The sequence below is a fragment of the Megalobrama amblycephala genome, linkage group LG5, assembly GCF_018812025.1.
Source record: "Megalobrama amblycephala isolate DHTTF-2021 linkage group LG5, ASM1881202v1, whole genome shotgun sequence".
Taxonomy (NCBI): Eukaryota; Metazoa; Chordata; class Actinopteri; order Cypriniformes; family Xenocyprididae; genus Megalobrama; species Megalobrama amblycephala.
The window spans coordinates 20,009,112-20,032,139 of record NC_063048.1 but is presented as its reverse complement, the minus strand read 5'-3'; the positions used below and the strand labels follow the sequence as shown (position 1 = coordinate 20,032,139).

The 23,028-nt window shown below is 36.6% G+C and overlaps 2 protein-coding genes across 2 annotated transcripts; both read left to right on the top strand.

Annotated features, from left to right (window-relative positions):
* The first annotated feature begins 100 nt into the window (after nucleotides 1-100).
* wdr43 (WD repeat domain 43) lies at nucleotides 101-16,959 on the top strand. The gene is made up of 18 exons (XM_048191085.1): nucleotides 101-434; nucleotides 2,045-2,179; nucleotides 7,753-7,874; nucleotides 7,982-8,102; nucleotides 8,190-8,308; nucleotides 9,636-9,738; nucleotides 9,821-9,885; nucleotides 9,988-10,146; nucleotides 10,229-10,319; nucleotides 13,478-13,603; nucleotides 13,705-13,848; nucleotides 13,992-14,078; nucleotides 14,195-14,226; nucleotides 14,328-14,391; nucleotides 14,550-14,663; nucleotides 15,059-15,128; nucleotides 15,949-16,007; nucleotides 16,094-16,959. Exons 1-18 carry the CDS (start codon nucleotides 234-236, stop codon nucleotides 16,235-16,237), a joined length of 1,956 nt encoding a protein of 651 aa, XP_048047042.1. The 5' UTR covers nucleotides 101-233; the 3' UTR covers nucleotides 16,238-16,959.
* A 2,728-nt stretch (nucleotides 16,960-19,687) lies between these two features.
* gjb10 (gap junction protein beta 10) lies at nucleotides 19,688-22,158 on the top strand. The gene is made up of 2 exons (XM_048191084.1): nucleotides 19,688-19,835; nucleotides 20,568-22,158. The coding sequence occupies exon 2, from the start codon at nucleotides 20,601-20,603 to the stop codon at nucleotides 21,396-21,398; it is 798 nt and encodes a 265-aa protein (XP_048047041.1). The 5' UTR covers nucleotides 19,688-19,835; nucleotides 20,568-20,600; the 3' UTR covers nucleotides 21,399-22,158.
* The last annotated feature ends 870 nt before the right edge of the window (nucleotides 22,159-23,028 follow it).

Sequence of the window (23,028 nt, the reverse complement as noted above, 5' to 3'; positions counted from 1 at the left end):
AATGAAAATTACATTTGATGATAACGTCCCAAAAATAATTCTATATAACAAAATTCGAGTATGAAACTTCCGCGTCAGTCTGTGATTGGTTAAAAACAATAAAGGCACGCCCACAGACCCCAGCAGGGCCAATTAGCGTTTCCGCAGCGCCTGTGCGGCTGCGCTTGCGCGCTTTGGAATTTTCTCTCACACGTGTTTCCCGTGGAGCAGACGGACGCACGCGGAATGGTAAGATGGCGGCGGACGGAGGCCGAGCTGCGCTACCCTGTGCATTCAGCCCTAAATCACAGCAGTTTCTGGCACTCTGCGCACAGGACGGGAGGCTGCGGATCTGGAATACTGACAGCAAAACTTTACAACAGGAATACGTGCCTTCCGCGCACCTAAGCGCAGCCTGTACCTGTGTGACATGGGGACCGTGCCGAGCAGTTCAGGTAACGTACTGTGTTCGGGGGACAGTCGGGGGATGCGGCCTGTTGTATCGCAGAACACCGTTGCATGGTCGTCGGGTTGCTTTGACTGAGTATTTATCCTGCATGTGATCATATAACTGAACACGTATCATTTTAAGAATATCTATACGGGGTGCTTCAGAGCTGCGCTCGTGGAGCGCGCTACGCACATGTTGCTTGTGGCACATGTTCAGATACAGGCCGCGAGACGCGCAGATCCGACACAAAATGAAACACAACCTTTAAAATCACTACATTGATTCCAGAAGTTCGGCTGCAAGCACATATTCAGGCTCATAAACATTGTTACAGTCGTCTGTTGGTTGTCTGTGGCTAATAACGTAGGCAGAATAAGTTGATGTTGCCTAAAGTGATGATTCTCTGTAATTTACTTTATAACTCAAAATCAAGTCAACACATTTGTTTTAATGTGTTACTTATTTTTGTGTAGTTTCAGTTATGTGTTGTATTTAAATTGGCTTTAGCAAACTAACACGTGGCCACATGGCTGCACAACCCTTATTCTTTCACTTGTAGCTGTTTAGTAAAGTGTCTATCAGAGATCGCAGTCTTTCTGTCCGTATATTCGGTATATTAGTAACACGCGGAACGTCGTTGTCGTTGATTCTAGTTAGTGTTGGAGAAAGTTGGTCATAAACGTCTTTGACAAGTAACTCTTCCATTGATACTAGTAACAAATACCAAATGTTTACCTTTGAGCTCTCTTGTGTTTGTGATTAAGATATCAAACATTAACTTGTCAGTATGTTTTCTAATTTTTGCTATTTACTATTTTTTTAGCTATTAATATTACTTGTTAGTTGTAACTATGCAAGTGGTTATTAGTAACTGCTCCAGTTTCTTGTTACAAATAAATGTTAGTACCTATTTAATAGATAATAACTGATTGCATGATGTTTAAATACTTAATAAATTATCCAGTAACACTTTATTTTAGGGTCTTTTAACTAGTTGCTTATAAGCATGCATATTACTAGAATATTGGCTGTTTATTAGTAATTAAGCACAAAAATAATGCCTTATTCTGCATGACCTTATTCTACATTCTTAATCCTACCCAATACCTAAACTTAACTAACTTACTAACTATTAATAAGCTGTAAATTAGGAGTTTATTGAGGGAGAAGTCATAGTTAATAGTTTGTGTTCCTTATACTAAAGTATAACCAATAATCCTTATTAAAACTTAATAGTTTGTCACCAGTAACAAAACATGTTGCTTTTCATGTGCCAGTAAGTTGTTAATAAAATAAAAAAAAACTCTAGTCACTATTTAATTATTTGCTAGTAATGTTAAAATGCTCTCCATAGGTTACATGCATTAAAGTCTCTTAATGGAAATGATTGAAAATTTGTGTAAAGAACGACTGATAGGAAATGTTTAATATTATTTATAATTAAATAACAAATTTCATTTTTTTTTTACCTTTAAGACTTTATTAAAAGGCAGAATGAATTGTATTTAATGGTTATAAACATTTTATATATATATATATATATATATATATATATATATATATATATATATATATATATATATATATATATATATATGTGTGTGTGTGCTTTAGGATGTTCCACAGAGGAAGAAGAGGAAATGTGAGACCGGGTCGGCAGCTGAGCAGTCGGATCTGTTGGCGCTGGGCACTGCTGCTGGGTCGGTCCTCATCTACAGCACAGTGAAGGGAGACCTGCATTGCACTCTGGTAAGAATTCACCACCATCAACTCGTCCTTATGATATTTGGCCAGCGCAACTCAAAGATTTAAAGGGTTAGTTCACCCAAAAATTAAAATTCTGTCATCAATTACTCACCTGTCATCAATTCCAAACCCATAAGGCTTTTGTTCTTCTTTGGAACACAAATGAAAATATTTAATGAAATCTGAAGAGATTTCTGTCCCTCTCAACCAAAACTCTGACGCTTCAAATCATAAAATAAATCAAGCAAATATGGTTAAGCTAAGCTTCCGTTTTCCATATTTGAGTGCTTTATGTATGTTTTGCTAATCAAAGTCTAAATTTTATGTTTATCCTAGTGTTTTGGTTTTTATGATAAATTTTATGGTTCTCGGTACCAATTTCGGTACCACGGCAAAATCTGTTGGAACTATTTTACTATTTTATATAGCCTATTTTAAAAACATTAAATATGATTTGGAGTGTGTTTGTATGTTTGTGTGTGTGTATATAGGCTACCTCAATTAAATACATTGTGAAATATACAAAAAAATAAATAAATGCACAAACATCTATTTTGTACCATTGAAAAAAAACAGCATATGTTGGTAAGGTAGGTTTTGAAGCTGGTTTGAGTTGGTTTATGCTGGTCATGTGCTGGTCCATGCTGGTTCTAAACTGGTCCTAAGGTGGTCCTGGACCAGCATAAACCAACTCAAACCAGCATACCAGCTTCCATTCAAGGCTTCCAGCATACCTACCTTACCAGCATATGCTGTTTTTTTTTTCAACAGGGGTAACAGACTATTTATTCCGTCAGTGAAACAACACACTACAGCCTGTAAAACTATGAAATAAATTTTAGGTAAATAATGGTAACCCTAAATAATAAGAAAGTTAAATATTATTCCAAAAAACATTTGTTTTTTATTTCCACACAAAGATGCGTCATAAAGCCGAAGTCCCGTTATTATAGTCTTTAATATAGCCTACCGCTCTGCGCTTTGAGAGGGATGTGGGACACAAGTAGGAAAGAGACCATTTCTCTTTAATAATATCTTCATGTTATCTCCTGATGTTACGAGCAACTGACACTTGTTGTAAAAGGTCTGAAGAGCGAGTTTTATCTTCAGACATTCAGGCTATGTTTGATTTAGCGCTGCCAGAGAAAACAAAACTAAAAATCACCGGAGTGTGAAACGCGCTATACAAATAAACTTGGCGCGCCTTATAAAGTCTAATAACAAGCACAAACTGTGTTAAATAGAAATTGACGTGCAAGCAAAAAGGTGTCTGTCCTACGGTGTTTTTCCTACTTTACCACAGTAAAGAATGCGAATAGCCTAATAGGCCTAAATGCGAATGAAAGAAAGAAACGTTTATAATCCCCTGCGTGAGTGAAGATTTGGGAAAAGAAACAGAGATTCCATGTTCAGTGGAATAACTAATGGAATATTGTTAAATTCGCTGATAATCGGGTGACAAGATCGTGATTCGCAAAACATGGACTCGCGTACCTCTCTCATTCGGCATGAACCAAAATATTTCCATGGCTGCGATTTCACATTTAATTGCTAACCTATTATTTCTTTTGTAAACAAAGCTTTGTGCTTCACTCGTGTCATATTCACGTAAATACTGCCACAGCCCTATCAGTGGGGTACCGAATATACCCGGATTCTCAGTACTACAGAAATGCTGGTATCGTCACATTTTCAAAATTTCAGTACCGACTTGGTACCAAAGTACCGGTATTTTTGACAACACTAGTTCAACCTATAAAGCAATCGTGTCTCTTCAGAAGACTTGCATTAAAGGTGCTAAAGAGGATGTTTTTTTATACATTTTTTCAATATTACTTGAAACTGTCTTTACTAATGATAAAAGACTATTTATTAGGTGCACTGAAAGGAATAATATTAATATACATCATATGTGCACGAGGTAGGGCATTAAAAACATCAGCCAATCGTTTACGCGATCATCGTGGTTGTTCTTACACATGCGCTCATTTCAAAAACTCACTAACAGTCTTTGGTTTCTCAGTCGATGAAAAGATCCTCTTTAGCACCTTTAAACCATCCATCAATTCATATGGATTCATTTTACAATCTCTTTATAATTTTTTTTGACGCATCAGTTGTGGGTGAATAGACTTTTAGTGAGAGACAGAATACCTGAAAAGCTCTCAGATTTCATTAAAATATCTTAATTTGTTTTTTCGAAGATGAATGAAAGTCTAAAGGGTTTGGCATGATGTGAGGCTGAGTAGGGTACAATGGTGCAAAAAGCACCTTTTTGATTTTATTTTCCTCTAAACCACTAGATGACACAAAAATGTGCCGTAGCACTTTCCTAAATAAACATCCACTTTTCAAAATGTTTATTCCCTTGAAAATTGTAATTGGCTTAATTATGATTATCATAATTTACATTGAATAATGTTTTGAATAGCTTTATATCATTGTTTGAAGCAAATGCATGCCGTATTTTTATATGAAAATAAACCAGCTGAAATCTTTTTATTGCTTTTCTATAGCATTAAGCCTCAAATTAAAACAATGGGGGAAAAACCCTTAAAATAACCTGTAGAAAGAAAAAAACACACATCTTAAGCACAGAATAATGTAAGTGGACATGTATGTATTTATTTATTTTTTTGGTAATTGTGCCTTTGAACGATTATGTAATTGTGGCATCCATAATTGTAATCACGATTAGAAATTCGATTAATTGTGCAGCCCTAGTTTCTAATATTTGATGTTATTTAAAATGTTGTTGATTTAAGTAGCAAATGAGAATCAATTGAATTAAAGTTTGTATTTTCAGACAAAGGTCTTCATGATTTTCAGTTTTGTTCAAGGTGATTCAAGCAACAGTTTTTCAGTAACGGAAGAATATGTAAAAGGATGGTATTTGGGGTAAAAGAGCATCTGCTGTTGGGGCAAAAGGCACAATAATTAACATGATAAATAGCTGGCTGACTTTTCTATTTGTTGACATGACATGGTTAGATTCAGAATGTAAATATCATATATCAAATTGGGCATCTACCTTAGAGATAATACCCATATTTATAATAAAAACAATCCAATTTAAAAATGATATTAATCATATCATGATAAAATATCATTGTTACTACCGTAACGTTAAATATTATGGGATCTCCCTCAATGCTTTCAGAATCTTTACTTTTTAAAAAATTGTTTCTGTATTTTAAAATGTTTTTATATAACATATTTTAATGACAATATATTTAATGAACAAAAATGAATACTTATATTTCTGCAATCATACACTTTGAGAGTACACAATGTTTTGTTATTGTGAGTGTACATGCATAAAAGTATAAAACCCTTTACAGTTCAGAGTGATGTATTACTCTTATCCAGGGATGTCAAACTCATATTAGGTTGAGGGCCGGATGGGAAAAAATGTAACCATTTGTGGGCTGAATTACCTTTTTTAAACCTTAGTGTGCTGACATTTATTAGCCTACATTAATATTAACCATACAAACTACAAATTAATTTGCAAGAAAACTAGGAAAAAAAAAACACTTCTGTAAAAAACTGAACAGTGTTTTTTTTTTTTTTTTTTTTTTTTTTTTTTTACAGTGATTGATTTTTCACAGCTGATTCTAGTTTTTTACAAGAAAATTGGCCTATTCCCATACTGGTTTCTGATTTATTTATTTATTTTTTTAATTAAGCAAATTTGTTTTTTGTTTATTTGCTCTATAACAGACAAACTGGCCGTTTAGCCTATAGCCATTTGAAGTTAGAGGCAAGCACTAGATTTTTATCGTGATGCAAACAAAGATGCCACACACATGTAGCATGAGTTATTTTTTTATTTAAAATTAGATTTCAAGATTTAAAGCAAAAACTTTTGTTTCGTGAAATTATGCAATAATTATGCTATAAGACACCTGCACAAAACAAAAACAGCAGACGGACTGAATGAAAATGCAAATTCGCTCTGTCAGTAGGTGGTGCTTATGGGACAGCAGCAATATAGCCTTTCCTTGTTTACAGCTGTACACAAAGCAGCGCTGCACTAATAAACACTACTTTAATTGGAGGTAAAAGGACAAGAAAATGCTGTTGAAACTATTCTGAAGACCTTTCCCTTCATAGATACATTCATATTAACCCCATACTAGGGCTGCACGATTTATCGCGATAAAATCGCACGCGATATGGCAAAGGCTGCGATTATTTAATGCGCAACTTGTCAGAGCTTTATGGATCTGTGATCAGTAGTAAATGCTTCTCCATCTGAAAGCCAGAGGGTGCTCTTGCGCAGAAACTCAAAATATGCCCTGCAGCAGAAGAAGATAACACGCATCATATCGCTGTAGCTGAATAAACAGAAGATTGAAACGCTTTGATTAATTAAACATGACTATTAAACATACGACTGCCTTATTCTGTGTAAGAAGCCGCCACATCTCACAGAAGGATGCTCAACTGTCGTTATGAAGTGAGTTTGGAGTAAAAACATGTTATTAAAATGTTGTCTTTTGTTGGAGAAGATGTTAAATGCTTCTCATGCCTGGAAAGATGTTTGACGCGTGTTGCTTTTTCAAATGTACATTATAAGCGACTCAAACGTGCAGTGCTTTCAGATGGATTAGCATTTGGAGCCATACTTCATTGACAAGCTTTAAATAATACGCATAAAAAAAAATCACAGCCTTTGCGATTTCATAATCGCACTAAGAACCGCGTTTAAGCGATAATCGCGTTCAAGTTCAATGTTATTTTTAGTATCGTGCGATATATCGTGCATCCCTACCCCATACCCAATTACAACATTTATATTTTTCTTCCTGTATTGCGCGAACGGTGAGCCTTCTGTGTCTTCAACATCCCCCGTCTGGCCTGTTTTAATGTCCTGTTTACAGACATTTTGGGAAATGATTGCAAAGCACTTTGTGTGCAAGTACGGTGTAGAGATCGGCCAAAATAAAACTTAAAAACATTCCGATTTACGGCCTATTTTCTATTATTGTTCAAATCATCCCCCGGGCCGGATTGGACACCGTTGTGGGCTGTATGTTTGACACCCCTGCTCTTATCTGTATTAGATAAGAGAAATGACGGAGTATTTTAAGTTGAAAAAATGCAAGTGATTGCGCCAGCCCCTCCATGTCGTGCAGTAAAATGTGTTATACTTTAGCTTTCACACTCCGCACAAACACTTGAATATATAATAGCACACATTTATGAAGGTTAACATTTAGAGGCAGCAGCCATGTAAAGTTGCTACTACTTGCATGTTTCGGATGATAAGGCATATTTGAGGGAAATGGATGAAAGATTAGATTTCCTGCTAGACATACATTACCACCACAAGGACCCTCCGTTAACATTCTGTCTCTTTGCCATATCCTGTGGAGTTTTTTTTCTGCGACTAACCGACTAATAATAATTTAGTCGACTAAGCCTTTTCTTGTCGACTAACATTTAGTCGACTATTAGGGGGCAGCCCTAGTAATAACAAGAAGTTCACCCAACAACAACAAAAAAAAAAGATGTGATTTCTGTTAATTTGGTTGAAATTAAGAATGTTAAATGATGTCTTAACCTCTCAGGATGGAGGACACAGTGGTCCGGTGAACAGCGTCCAGTGGCATCCAGATGACTCCGTGTTATACAGCGGCTCAGATGACACACACATAGCTGAATGGGACCTGCAGAAAGGAAAAGTTAGTTGGTGAGTGTGTTCAGTTATTTGTTTGTTTGACCAGTATGGGTTTCCTCTTGCTTTATTCAACATTAATAAAGTTGTCTAATTCGCAAGCAAACATGTTCTGTGTTCAGCAAATGGAAAGCAGACAGATCAGCTGTCAGCAGCCTGTGTATAAGTCCAGACGGAAAGCTTCTGCTCTCGGCAGGAATGACCATCAAGATGTGGAACCTGGAGACCAAGGAAATGTACAGGGTGAGTCTGACCTCTATGCTTCTATTCGTAGCCACAGTTAAATAAAAACAGAAGTTTCAGATTTAACATTGTCTCCCCAATTTGCAGAAATTCACGGGTCACTCTACAATGGTAACGACTCTTTGCTTCGCCACAACACGACCCCCAGACAGCAACGGGATGTACTTTCTGTCAGGAGCTGCTCACGACAGGCTCCTGAGTGTGTGGTATGTCATGCCTATATTAACTAACCACAGCACACAGAAATAAACCCATAATCATTATTTATGGTTTGGTGTACAGCTCATTATTACAATTTGGCATATTTGAGATTAGCATCATCGTCTAATAATGTCCAGTCTGATTTTTCTCCACAAATGTTTTTCTCTACTTTCATTTTGTCAGTTTCAAATTCAGCTGATTCATTCTGCCTTGTATTTGTATTAAATTTGCAAAGACATTTGTGTATCTGTAATTAATGTGCGTTTATGAATTGTATTTGGTGAATTTGTTTACACCTTTGTAAATCATAGTTTGTTAATGTATTCATTTAGTGACTATTCTATCTCCATGATCAACCTTGCTTTATGCCTTACTTTTTTGCCATTGGAAAAACAGTATATATAGCAATATATAGAAACAATTATTCATTCTTTATAAATATTCTGTATTTTCTTTCTTTTTCTTTTTTTTTATTGTAAAAAATAATTAAAACTAGGGCTGTTCAATTAATCGAAATTGAGTTTTAATTTTGGTTTTGGCTTCCTACGATAATAAAAATGCTATAATTGAGAAAACGATTATTGTCCATCTTTCTATTCCTTTCCTATACAGCAGAGAGCTTTCGCTCCATAAAAACCCAAACATAATGTGCACATCAGTAAAACCATGTAACACGACTTTCGTAAAATGGGACGCGGTTGATATTTAAGAGTTATTAAAAGCGCTGTGCGAAAGACAACTTGCACTGTTCCTCAGGCGGAGCGGAACAAGACAAGCAAAGTGAACGTTGAGCTTCGGGTGCGCACCTAAACTGTCAAATACGTGCAAAAAATGTCAAAATGCTGGTCTTGGCGAGTATACATTTAAACCCAGTCATCTGTCTTAAGTTAACTTAAACAGTTAGGAGAAAATAGTATGCATATCAGTATATTCAGATCACTAGGCACTAGTACATATAAGCACATTAAGGGGCCGTTCACCAACCATTTTCCATGCCAATGCACTACTTTTCCATAGTTTTTCTATGTAAACACGTTTCTCATTAAGGACAATGAGAAAATCACTCATTGCGTGTGTCTAACTTTTTTAGCTTTAAAAATCTATGCATGTTTAATTCTTATAGTGAAGACTTATATTTTGCATTTGATTAGTCAATTTCTGAAGTAGGCTGTTAGCTGAATAAATGAAAGACTTGAATGAATGAAAGACTTAAAGCACTGTATGTTTCATTTGTTTTTGTTTTTTTCCTATTGTTTGAGACAGCTGGTTCATGAATTGAAATCTGAAGCTCAATAAACTGATGTCTGATTTAGTTTCTTCTGTGCTCCTCAGGCAGGTGAGGTCAGATGGCAAAGACAAGAACTCTGTGGTGTCATTTACTCTGACAGATGAACCCCAACACATAGACCTTCAGACGTCCAACCGAAAAGATGAGGTGAGGATTTAATGGGCTTAATCATTATCCATGATTAGAGTCAAGTGCTTGGGTTTTGACACTTTCTCTGTATGTTTCTCAGGCTATGAGGTTAGCTGTGGTATGTAAGGATGGTCAGCTTCATCTCTTTGAGCACTTCCTGAATGGGTGAGTCTGCCCATCTTGTATTTTTCAGTGTGAATGGTTGAGCTCTTTAAAACAGTTCAGTGAAGCTCATGTTCATTTTTTTTTTTTCTTTTTTTCCCTCAGGATATGCAAGAAGCCGCTGTCGCCAGTGTGTTCTCTGCAGGTGTCCACTATGAAGGGAGACTCGCCTGTGCCTGTGCCTCTTCTCGCTGCAGCTCTGTGTGCGGACAGACAGAACCTTATGCTGGCCTACGGAAATCACCTGCAGCCTGTCATTGGAGACAACTGTAAGTACCTCAGAAACTGATCGTTGATCATAGTGGGTTATTCAGTTGGTCAATTATCTAATGTGCTGTCTCTTCTCACAGCCATTCAACACGTCAGAGAGACATGCGTGCTTAGTTCGAGATGTACATGCCACACTTTCACTCTCTGTAGACACGGCTGTCTCCAAGGTAAGACCCCATTTATATCATTAATGTGCACTTTATGACATATTGGTCATTTCACTATTAGTTTCAAACAGTATCTGCAGGGTTACATAACATTTTTATCTATTTGTAAAGAAAAAGGTGATTTAAAGTAGTAAAATACTTATAGCAGAGGTGTCCAATCTTGGCCACTGTCCTGCAGAGTTCAGCTCCAATTTACCACAACACACCTGCCTGAAAGGTTCTAGTATGCCTAAAAAAAACTTGATTAGTTTGTTCAGGTGTTTAATTGGGGTTGGAGCTAAATTCTGCAGGGCAGTGGCCCTCCAGGAGCAGGATTGGACACCCCTAATTTAGAAGAATTTGTAACCGGTTACAGCATATAAAATGTACACTACACTTTAAAAATTGGATGGGGTCGGCATGATTTAACCCTTTCGATCGTGAGTTTAAAATATTCTAACTGTCCCCCCAGAGTGAGTTTTTTTAAGGCGACCGTTATTTTAGAACGTTTGCCTTTAATGTTTCCATGGCGACGCGTCTTGCGTGTCACGAGCGCTGAACGCAGCAACAATAACACTGTATGACAGATGGATCGCTATTATCTAGTTTTTCCTTTTATATTTAAAATATTCGCAAAATTGCTTACCATGTCATCAACTATATGATATTCCGATTCTCAAATATGTGTAAGTGAGTGTGCTTTGTCGTTTTAAAATCTTTATCTTGATCTATAATGCGAGATGGGCGCCGCTATCTCAGTTTGCGCTGCAGTTCACAGAGTCCTGTCAGTCAGATTTACAGCAGGTGAATTCATCAATTTCTCCCGAAATATATGCAAGTAAGTGGCTGGTGAACTGGAAGAATAATAGAGTAAACTTTATAGTTACTTAGGCCCATTATGTGCGTCTGATATGAATAAATGTCGGCAAATTATATTTGTTATTGCTGCTTCCACTGATGTCGGACATCAGTGTGTATTTTATAAAACTATTAATGTATTGTTTTAATGGTGCTTATGCATATTTAAATGTCTGAAACCTTAAAAGAAACAGTATGTGGCTGAAAACGCTGCATAGCTGTGATATATGACAAGAGCTGCGCGCGTCCGTCTCGCAGCCAGAGCGCGAAAGCACAGTTTGAATCTGGCAGTTATGTGATGTCACTGAACGTTCGAAATCCCATATGTGGTACCGTACGCCCAGGGGCACAGAAATAAAAATCCCATATGTGGGACCGTACCGCTCAAAGGGTTAAAAGAAAAGGTCTCTTATGGCTTGTTTCCACTGAGCAGTACAGTACGATTTGGGATGGTAAACCCTGATCTGGCTTGTTTTGACCGCCAACAGTACCCTTACTTGATAGGTGTTGTTGTGTATGCTGGAAAGTAGTGATTGTTGTCATTCTCGCGCAAAGAAAGCAACACAGTAAACAACAATGGAGGACATGCAGCAGATCTTGTTCTGGCTTCTCGGCATGTGGCTGCCGACATTTTCAACTGTATATTTAAAAAAATGGTGTCTCTTGTATTGTTACTCCCCTTGTAGCACATGCAAGTGGCGATTCAACATTCTGCAGTGAGTCTAGCTCCACCCTTTAGGTACCAGACTACTGTTCTAGGTACCCCAACAGAAGCGTCCCAAAAAAGTGGTACGGTTCGGTATTTTGGTACCATTCACAACTTCTGACAATGGGAATGGAAATAATTGTAGAGATGCACCGATTGATCGGCCAGGGATCGGAATCGGCCGATTTTCCTCATGATTGGCCCGGATCGGTGATCGGCCGATCAGTCTCACTTCTTACCGACGTCACGGTGAAGTGACACACACCCGCGCGGGCGCCTCCTCTCTCTCTCTCGCCTCATTCGCTCCGGTTAAATAGTGCTTACTGCGCATAATTTTAGTCATTCCCGCAGGTTTCGCGCTCACACTGAAAGCACGCGCTCCACTGATCTATATTAGTGAAGCGAACCAGCCACGCTCAGTCTCAAACAGAGATAGAAGGCAAACAGACTCACAAGTACCAAAATAAGCGCCTTCCTGCGCTCAAACTGTCAAATACATACACAAGTATGTCAAAACCAGCGGCACAGGCAATCTTGGCGAGTATACAGATAAACACTGTCAGTTTTTAATCGTTAAATAGCTAAGAAAGTGAACCCATGTCGTGTGTAACAGTATTGGGTCTGTTGAACACCGTTCATAAACTCTTAAAGGGACATCAGTCCAATATTCCTGCTGCTGTCTGTCATGTTAATCAAAGAACAAAATATTTACAATAAAGAAATTAAGGTAACCAATGTAAAATAATACTGAATGTGTCATTTTACATTTGATTACTTTAATTTCTGTAGTATTTCTTACCTGAATAGAAACCCAGTTAACCCAAAACACTTAGTTTCATAGCTCTCTTTATTCTATTGCATTTATTTGAGCTGTTTATATTTTATTACTGACTTTTTTTTTAATGAAAATAAAACTTTGCATTGAAGAAAAGTAGATTTTTGTTTATTTTGTCAATTATAGTTCTTAGAAAGAAAATCGGAATCGGCAAAAATCGGTATCGGCCGATCTCACTAACAAAAAATCGGAAATCGGAATCGGCCAAGAAAATTGCAATCGGTGCATCCCTAAATAATTGCATACTGAACTGTACTGTATCGTACCACTCGGTGGAAACGAGCCATTATAGTCACCAAGGCTGCATTTATTTCTTCAAAAAAATGTTATAATGTAAAAGTTGAATTTTCAACATCATTACTCCAGTCTTCAGTGTCACATGATCCGTCAGAAATCATTCTAATATGCTGATTTGCTGCTCAAGAAACATTTCGTCTTATCAGTGTTAAAACAGTTGTGTTGCTTAATATTTCTGTGGAAAGTTTGAATCTTTGAATAGGAAGTTAAAAATAACAGCATTTACTTCAAATAGAAATCGTATGTAACAGTGTAAAAGTCTTTACTGTAACTCAAATTAATGCATCTTTGAATAAGTGCTAATTTTTTACAGAAAAAAAAAAAAAAAACTTACTGACCCCAAACTTTTGAATGGTAGTGTATATGTAAAATAATCATGTGTTAAATAAGTTCAAGGACATATTACTAATACTCCCCTCTAACACACTGGTACGGTAATGGTTTAGATTGGCTGAGTGCATTCATTTGAACATCATCTTCTAGGTGAAGACGCCAATTGTAAATCAAAAGAGCAAAGTTTTAATACCAGGACTTCCAGGACACAAGGCACCAATAAAAGTATCTCCCAATGAAGCAGAGAAAAGGAAAAAAGGGGCCACTACCACAGAGGTAAGAGTCCAGACAAATTGTGTAAAATGCTATCCCCCAAGAATTAAATTAAGCAGTGTCTTCAATCTAATAAATGAAAAATCCTCTTCATCTTACTCTAGATGTCTATTGAGGAGCGGTTGGAACAGATTGAGTTAAGTGCCAGTGGGAAGGGTGCTGCTAAAGGCTCATCCTCCCTACAGACGGACAGTTTTGCTGTTCTGCTTGTTCAAGGCCTAGAGAGCAAAGACGAGAAGATCCTTAATGTAAGCTACACACTCCTCTCGCTACAGACATGCACAACAGATTGTTGTAACCAGCTGAAATATGATCACTTTGTCTATGTTCATAGAAAGCTTGTCAGTGAACGCTGTTCATGTTGTCAATCTGATTTGGTTCATTCAAACAGAAAATATTTCAAACCAAAAAAGACGCATTGATAAAGAACACTGTTTCCCGGTTACCACCTCCAGCTATCCTGCCTTTGCTGGAAGAGGTATGTTGTAATGGTGACATTAAATTGTATTATGTATTTTATACAAACTACAAAAATTCTTCTGACCCAAAACTTATATTATATTTATTTAAATTATTTTATGGTTGTTTTTTCAGCTATCCAGAAGACTGCAGGGGCATCCATATGCGTAAGTTAATTTTCTTCTTTTCTTGTTTCACTTCTTTTTTTTTTTTTTAAGGTTTTAAAGCATTAAACTTTTTTTTGTAACGTGATTGTTTCTCTTTGCAGGGCTCTGCTTATAGTTCAGTGGTTTAAGGCTGTACTTACACAACACGCATCATACTTGTCTTCGGTAAGTGAATGTGTACATCTATATCTGTCATATAGATTTGCATGAATCCAGATCTTAATGTTGCGTCAGTGCATATTTAGTCTTATATCCACAGTAGATCATATTTCTCACTTTTTGGGGGGTTTCTCATTTGGTCTGTTCATCTGGTTTCCCCATAGCTGCCAGATCTAATGTCTCAATTGGGCTCGATCTACCATATGATTGAGAGCAGGGTGAAATTATACCAGCAGCTCAACAAGCTTCATGGCAAATTGTACCTGCTTATAACACAGGTGAGCTGCTCACACAAGCATCCAGAACAAATGGATTAAAGAGTTAGTTTACCCAAAAATGAAAGTTCTGTCATCATTTACTTCTCAAGTTGTTCCAAACCTGTTTGAATTTCTTCTGCTGAACACAAAAGAAGATATTTTGAAGAATGTTGGTAACCAAACAGTTGATGGGTCCAGTGCTCCATAGTTTTTTTTTTTTTTTCTCAATACTATGGAAGTCATTGGGACCCATCAACTGTTTGGTTACAAGCATTCTTCAGAATATCATCTTTTGTGTTCAGCATAAGAAAGAAATTTATACAGGTTTGGACCAGATTGAGGGTGAGTAAATGATGGCAGAATTTTCATTTTTGGGTGAACTATCCCTTTATGCACGGCTTTGATTTTTCCACTAGGTGGCGGCAAGCAACAGCACTCAGAGAGTTGATGACGTTGATCGCACAGCAAAGCTCGTTTATGAAGAAGGTAATTAGCTCTTTTTTTTTTTTTAAATAACGGTACCAGTTTGTTTTTGAAGCAAAATATACTCTGATATAATGAACCTATAAAATAAGAACAGATAAAATTGTAGTTAAATCACATGAGAAGTTCAATTTAGTACTTGATTAGTAATTAATAATTAGTGATTACCCAATTACTAATTGAGTAGCTGACTTAAAGGGATAGTTCACCCAAAAATGAAAATTATCCCATGATTTAATCGCCCTCAAGCCATCCTAGGTGTGTATGATTATCTTCTTTCAGATGAACAGAGATATATTTAAAAATATCCTTAGGCCTCCAAGGTTTATAATTATAAAAACAATTTTATAAAGGGGGGGTTATAAAGGCCTTTTGAAGTGAAGAGTCACGGAGTTACTCATTTGCGACAAGTCGAGTTGCGCAGTATGCGTACGGTCAACCGCCGCAATCTTGTTATTTGCATTTATAAAGTTTTAAATATGGATATTTTTCTTACAAAAACACATCGCTTCACTTTGCTTTAAAATGCGTTTATTAACACACTGGAGTCGTATGGATTACTTTGATTATGGATGGATGCTTTTTTTTGTGTGTTAATCTGAAAGAAGATAGTCATACACCTAGAATGGCTTGAGGGTGAGTAAATCATGGGATAATTTTCATTTTCGGGTGAACTAACTCTTTAAATATCTTAATAAATTTTATCATTCTGTATGTAAGTTTATTATGTTTAATCTTTATTTCCTTTTTAAATGTTTTTAATTTAGCTAATTTCAACTAATTTTACTTTACTTTTACTTTTTTTCTTTTTTTCTTTCTACAGAGTCTTCAGATGAGGATGAAGGTTCAGGGGATGAAGGGCGTCCTGATGATGACTCTGATGTAAGATGCTCTCTCACAGGTTCTCCTTCTGGTGTGTTTGCAGTGTGGCATTATGGGATTGTTCTCATGTTGACTTGTCTTTTCAGAACTGGGAGGAGGATGAGACATCAATGGAAATGACAGAAGACAAAGAGAACCACAAAGAGGAGGATGAAGATGAGGAGGAGGAAGATATGAACGATGAATCAAAAGCAAATGGTGACCCTGAAAATGAAAGCGAGGAGGAATAGTACCCTATCAGACCGCTGGATTTGAAAAAAAAGGACCCTTACGTTTATATATGATTTCATTTTATTTTTCATTTTGTTGAATTTTATTGTAACAAAACAAAAGGTTATGTTTTATAGAATTTCAATAGCCAATGCAGCCTGGACTTGTGGTTGTCTTTCTCAGAACGGTCTGGGTGACTGACAGCTCCTCGTGCGGAGAGCGCACATGCGTTTGAGGTCCATAAAGGTCACTTTTCCATTGACCTGTAACTGCCTCTATTTTGTAAAAAAAGCTATTATGGGATTCTGTGCGTTTCACAAATCAAATCCCCCTCCATCCCCCTGCTCGATTACATCCTTAATCGGGCGTCCGATGTCCCTGTGGTCCGAGTGTATGAGCTTATCATGATTATACCCATCAACACTGTCCTCTGCTGACATCATTAATTTATCTGTTGTCATTACCGTCATAGTCACTTCTCATGTTTGATTTCTGTGTCCTGTGTGTGATTTCAGATGAGGGTTTTTTTTACGCCCTCTGCAGTCATGACCCAGTTCTCGGTCTTGAGAACAGAAAATGTGAACCTCTCCCAGTATAACAAGAATATTAAAAACACAATCCCCACAGACCTGTACGTTAATTATACAGTGGTTGGGATGTGCGTCAACCAAAACCTTTCATGCTAACAATATATCAGCGACTGTTGTACAGCTTAAATGAAATAAATACTGTTTTGTTCTCATCTCTTATTTGAATTCATTTCATCTTTTCATTTTCTTTCCTGGCTCTGAATAACCGCACTCTGGGAAATCAAGCAAAATGTATCGACTTGAAAAGAATATATGTGGCTTACAGTTTATGAAAATCAAAAATCCAGTATCTCTCAGTTCTGAAAAGTAGCATGGAGGCGATCAGCCTGTGGCAATGTTTTGAAGCCCAGGTTGCTTTGATAGCGGCCTTCAGCTCATCTGCATTGTTGGGTCGGGTGTTTCTCATCTTCCTCTTGACAATACTCCATGGATTCTCTATGGGGTTCAGGTCAGATGAGTTGGCTGGCCAATCAAGCGCAGTAATATGGACCGCAAACCAGTTGGTAGTGGTTTTGGCAATGTGGGCAGTCCTGCTGGAAAAGGAAATCGACATCTCCATAAAGCTTGTCAGCAGACAGAACATGAAGTACTCTTAAAATCTCCTGGAAGTTGGCTGTTTTGACATTGGACTTGATAAAACACAATGGACCAACACCAGCAGATGATATGGCACCCCAGACTGGAAACTTCACACTGGACTTCAAGCAACTTGGATTCTGTGCATCTCCACTCTTTCTTCAGACCTTGATTTCCAAAGTAAATGCAAAAATTACTTTCATCTGAAAAGAGGACTTTGGATTACTGAGCAACAGTCCAGTTCCTTTTTTTCTTAGTCCAGGTAAGACGCTTCTCTTTTTCAGGAGTGGCTTGGTGCTAGGAATGTGACTGTTGTAGCCCATTTCCTGAACACTTGTGTGTGTGTGATGGCTCTTCATGCACTGATTCCAGCTTCAATCCACGCCCTGTGAAGCTCTCCTAAGCTCCTGAATTAGCTTTGCTTGACCGTTTTCTCAAAGGTGCGGTCATCTCTGTTGCTTGTGCACCTTTTCCTACCACACTTATTCCAGTCAACTTTCCATGAATATGCTTGCACAAGTACTGTCAACGATGACCTTTTGTGGCTTACCCTCCTTGTAGAGGATGATTGATTATCTTCTGGACTACTGTGAAGTCAGCAGCCTTCCCCATGATTGTGGTTGTATGTGTACTAAATTAGAATTAGAAATGGCTAGTATATGCCCCCACCCCACACACCTTCATTTTATTTTCTTATGACCTTAGATGGCAAAATCTAATCTCAGCACTTTTGATGAATGGCTATGCTATTCTTCATTTTGTCATTTTATCTGAATATGAACATGAATGAGATTTAGTCAGTCAAAACAGTTTTGCAGTTAATTGATCTAATTATGTGTGTCTGGAAAATAGCGGTCTATGACGTATTATGCTGAATGTCAATGCTTTTTGTGTCTATTGAGGGAAATTAATGTTTTCAGATTTGTGGAGTAATAAATTATATTTTGAAGTAAAATTAGACCCTTGGCGTAAGATGTCCCCATTAATTACAATAATTATTAAATAATATTTTAATACTTGTAATTAGTGGGGTTATTATTCAGTATTTCCAAGAATTAGATGTACATTTCAGACATCTTTGCTTTCATTAAAACCTGTAGGTTAGTTTAGTGAAGTCATTACATTTGCATTCAGTGTTTCTGAAGTATATATATATATTTATATACTTGTATATAAGTCATAGAAGATTTTTTTGGTGGTATTCTACTTTGTCTATCATTGTTACTCAATTATTATGAACTAAATTGTCAAAATAACATTTTAAATACAAGTAGTTTTAGTATTTTACATTAATGACGTATAAAAAAATATAAACATGAATAAGAATTATATAAAAAAAATCATACAATCTGTAAAAGTTTATCCAGGGTGGCCTAATTACCCCAGGTAGGAGCCATCGTACATCTCTTTTAATATTTTACATTTTGTCCTATAACAATTAAATGAGCAAATGTTTCTATTTATTTCCTATAACAACACATTGGCTCATGCATACGGAAGAGGATTAGAAAAAAAATAAATCATCTCTAGATTAAAATTTTTAAATTTCGAGAAAAAACTCGTTACATTTCGAGAAAAAAGTCGAGATAAAATGTTGAGAGAAAGTCATTAAATTACAGGAAAAAAGTCGTTAAATTACAAGAACAAATTCGTTAAATTATGAGAAAAATGTTAAATTTCGAGGAAAAAGTCGAGATAAAATGTTGAGAATAAAGTCATTAAATTAACGAATTTATTCTCGTAATTTAACGACTTTTTCTCGTAATTTAATGAGTTTATTCTCGTAATTTAATGACTTTATTCTCATTTTATCTCGACTTTTTTCTCGAAATTTAACGAGTTTTTTCTCGTAATTTAACGAGTTTATTCTCAACATTTTATTTCGACTTTTTTTCTCGAAATTTAACAACTTTAATCTCGAGATGGTTTTATTTTTTTATTATTGCTTGGCCCTAATCCTCTTCCGTACACGCATCATCATCCTGCACATGCTAAACTTATATCTAAATATGTTACAATTTAAAAATAATACCACATTGTCCTGAAGGGGGCATCTACCCTACTGTATGAATGGAAATGTTATCAAAGTCGAAATGAAATATTCTAATATTTTGTCTTTTTTTAACTGTTGGCCGTAATTATCGACATTTGAAATAAATAAAAATTGCTAGAAACATTTTAGTTTACGTGTTATGAGTCTAGAATATATTAAAATTGACCTTTCTTATAAAAAAAAAAATAAATAAATAAAAAAAACTGATGAAAATATAAAACCAAGCCTGTAGGTGGCATCAAAGCGTCGCTGAGGTTCTCCGCTAGGTGGCGTCGATGTGTACATATCATCACACGTGTCACAGTTGTGTTTGACGCCCGCACGCAGCTCGCCCGACCCCCTGTACAACACAATCACGGCGCTGCGATTACAGTGTAGACGACTGTGAATTCTCCAGCTGTAAGTATACACTATACAGTCTTCCGTTCGTTTGTTTATTTTACTAATACATTTGGTATTAATATATAGACAACATCTCATCTACACTTTACGTAAGTTTTTTCAACAGTCAAAAACTTTTGTAAATGGCTTTGGGAAGTGAGTAGACGATTTAAAATGTTCGGAGTTTATACACAATATACACTTAAACGGAGTTCACAATACACACATTATAATACAAGCGTCTCAAAAATATTTATTCCGTTTAACCGCAGTGCTATAAAGTGGAAAAGGAAAGGCATTTCTATCTGAACTAACGTACTTCTTGCTCGAATAGTGAAATAGTGAAACAGAGCTAATTATTGTTTTTTTATGATAAAAGAAATAAAGCATGCAATGTTAAGTGAACTTTAACTGAAGTAAAAGTTTAGATAAACGCTCCTTTATTCAGATATATTTAGTATTATTTAAATGACTGTATACACTAGCGATTATTTTAATAGCTTTACAATGTAAGCGACATAAAGTAAGCTTGTAATTGTAATCCTGCCTTCAAATTCAACACACAATATAACAGAAGGTTATTTCTCCACCTTTCTAATCTTTTCAAGACTTCCTGCTTTAATATAAAACTTTGAATTATGTGTATTTTAACATTGTATAACAAAAACTGCACGAATATTAATGTTTGGTGATGTCTTTGATATTTTTTGTCTCACTCTCTCTCTCTCTTTCTGCGCCCCTCCCTTCCAGGTGAGAGGTATAACCTGATCGCTCACAGGTGTCATGAATTGGGCTTTTCTTCAGGGTCTCCTGAGCGGGGTCAACAAGTACTCCACCGTGTTTGGTCGTGTCTGGCTGTCCGTAGTCTTCCTTTTCAGGGTAATGGTCTTCGTTGTCGCTGCAGAGAAGGTGTGGGGCGATGAGCAGAAAGACTTTGCATGTAACACTGCTCAGCCTGGCTGCCACAACGTTTGCTACGACCACTTCTTCCCGGTGTCCCACATACGACTGTGGGCGCTGCAGCTCATCTTCGTCACCTGCCCGTCATTGCTCGTGGTCCTTCATGTGGCCTACCGCGAGGAACGCGAACGCAAGAACCGCCTGAAACACGGTGAGGACTGTCAGCGGTTGTACATCAACACCGGAAAGAAGCGCGGTGGTCTTTGGTGGACGTACGTCCTCTCGCTGGTATTTAAGATGGGAGTGGATGCGACCTTTGTGTACCTGCTATATCACATCTACGAGGGCTATGACTTCCCCACCCTGGTGAAGTGTTCTGAGTCTCCCTGCCCCAATGTGGTCGATTGCTTCATCTCTCGGCCCACAGAGAAGCGAATCTTCACCATCTTCATGGTGGTGACAAGTCTGGTGTGCATCCTGCTCTCGCTCTTCGAGATCCTCTACCTGGTGGGCAAACGCTGCTTTGAATGTGCCCACAGGGTGCAGGGGTCACGGCAGATAAACAGGGCAAAGTCCATTGCAAACATGAGGGGCTCAAATACTCTTTTAGAGTCAAACACCAATAAACTGGCAAGGAAAGACCAGCCAGCGCCAGCATACAGTTTAATCATCTCATCCTAAAGAAAATATTTTCGCCCCAATGTGGGACTCCAAGAGATGGAAAATGTTCTTCACATTCACCACGATGTGAACTCGAACATGACCGACTCAATGGACGGTTGGCAGTAGAGTAAACTGCTTCTATGCTTGTTCCCTAAATCCACTGGATCTTTTTGCTGGAAAGTTGTGGCCTGATAAACAACATTGTACATTTGAAAAGGGGTCAAAACGGCATCATTCAGGATGACACGGTCTTTAGTTTGCCTAAAGCAAGTCAGTTCAGGGTTTTGGGTGTGTGTGGCTTCTGTTGGGCCAAGTTCCAGAAAAACAATGAGCACTTTGATCAAATAGCAAATACAAAACAGTTGGTGTAAGCCCAGATAATGTCTTATTAATTAAAGTATGTATTTGTCAGTTGTTCAATTGACACTAACAAGCAAAACGTGACTGCAAATGATGCTTGCATTCACGTATTTTAACAATTGTTCGATTGTACTCATTTTTTAAAGCAGGAAACAAAAATAAGCTATTATCTATGAAAACCTGTTTCCATCTAAGAGTAAAAACGTTTAGTAATTCTGACTTAATATTTCGCAATGTGAAAAAAAAATCTGTCATCATTTACTCACCCCCTTGTCATTCTTATAACCCATATAATTTTCTTTCTTCTGGAGAATACACAAGACTTCTTTTGTTTTTGTCCATATAATGAAGATAAATGGGATCCAAAACAACATTGGACCCCATTGACTTCCATTGTATGGACAAGAAACACTGATCATTTTTTTCAAAACATCTTTTGTGTTCTACAGAAGAAAGAAAGATATATATATATATATATATATATATATATATATATATATATATATATATATATATATATATATATATATATATATATATATATGTGTAGAATGACATGGGAGTGAGTAAATGATCACAGTATTATAATTATTAATAATACCCAGTATTTGGGTTGACTATCCCTTTTGAATATCAACATTTTGACTCACAGTGTGACTTTATTTGTCACAATGTGGCTTTATTTCTTATTTTAAACTTTTTCTCATAATTACTTTGTTTTATTATTTCTTTCTATGAGGTGGAAACAGGCTTCCATATTTAACTTCATTTGGCTTTTACTTGTAAAATGATTTCTTACAGTTAGATGTAAGAACAGCATGTAAAGATGTCTAAATTTATTCTCCAGCTACAGTAGTCAACATTTGAAGTGGATCAAAATAGTTCAGCTAAGTTGTCCTAAAAAGAAGGTTTTAGGACAACTTTGATGAAAGGTTTTGATCCACTTCAAATGTTGACTACTATATTTACAGTCATCAAATAAATTACATGTTTTTTAAACTCGACACATTTTTACAAATACATCCCTAAATCCAATATTTTGTAAACCAACCATAATTTATACTTAAATTTGAATGTAAATTGTTTACAAATTTGTACAAAACAGTTTGTACTGTATTTTATTTTTATTATTACTATTCAATATTTCATCATTTTTGTTGTTGCTGTTGTTTTTTTGTATATTAGCTGGTGTGTGTGTGATTCTGCAAATGTGTGCATGAACTGTGGTGCTTTATTCTTATGTCTTCCAAGAATTTGCAGTATTTAAAAATGCAAGAACTTACTGATA

Coding starts and splice junctions, on each gene's coding strand:
- wdr43 (XM_048191085.1), top strand. CDS start 234: ATGGCGGCGGACGGAGGCCGAGCTGCGCTACCCTGTGCATTCAGCCCT. Junction 2,180..7,752: donor GAGACCTGCATTGCACTCTG/GTAAGAATTCAC, acceptor TTAACCTCTCAG/GATGGAGGACACAGTGGTCC. Junction 14,664..15,058: donor TGTACCTGCTTATAACACAG/GTGAGCTGCTCA, acceptor TTTTTCCACTAG/GTGGCGGCAAGCAACAGCAC.
- gjb10 (XM_048191084.1), top strand. CDS start 20,601: ATGAATTGGGCTTTTCTTCAGGGTCTCCTGAGCGGGGTCAACAAGTAC.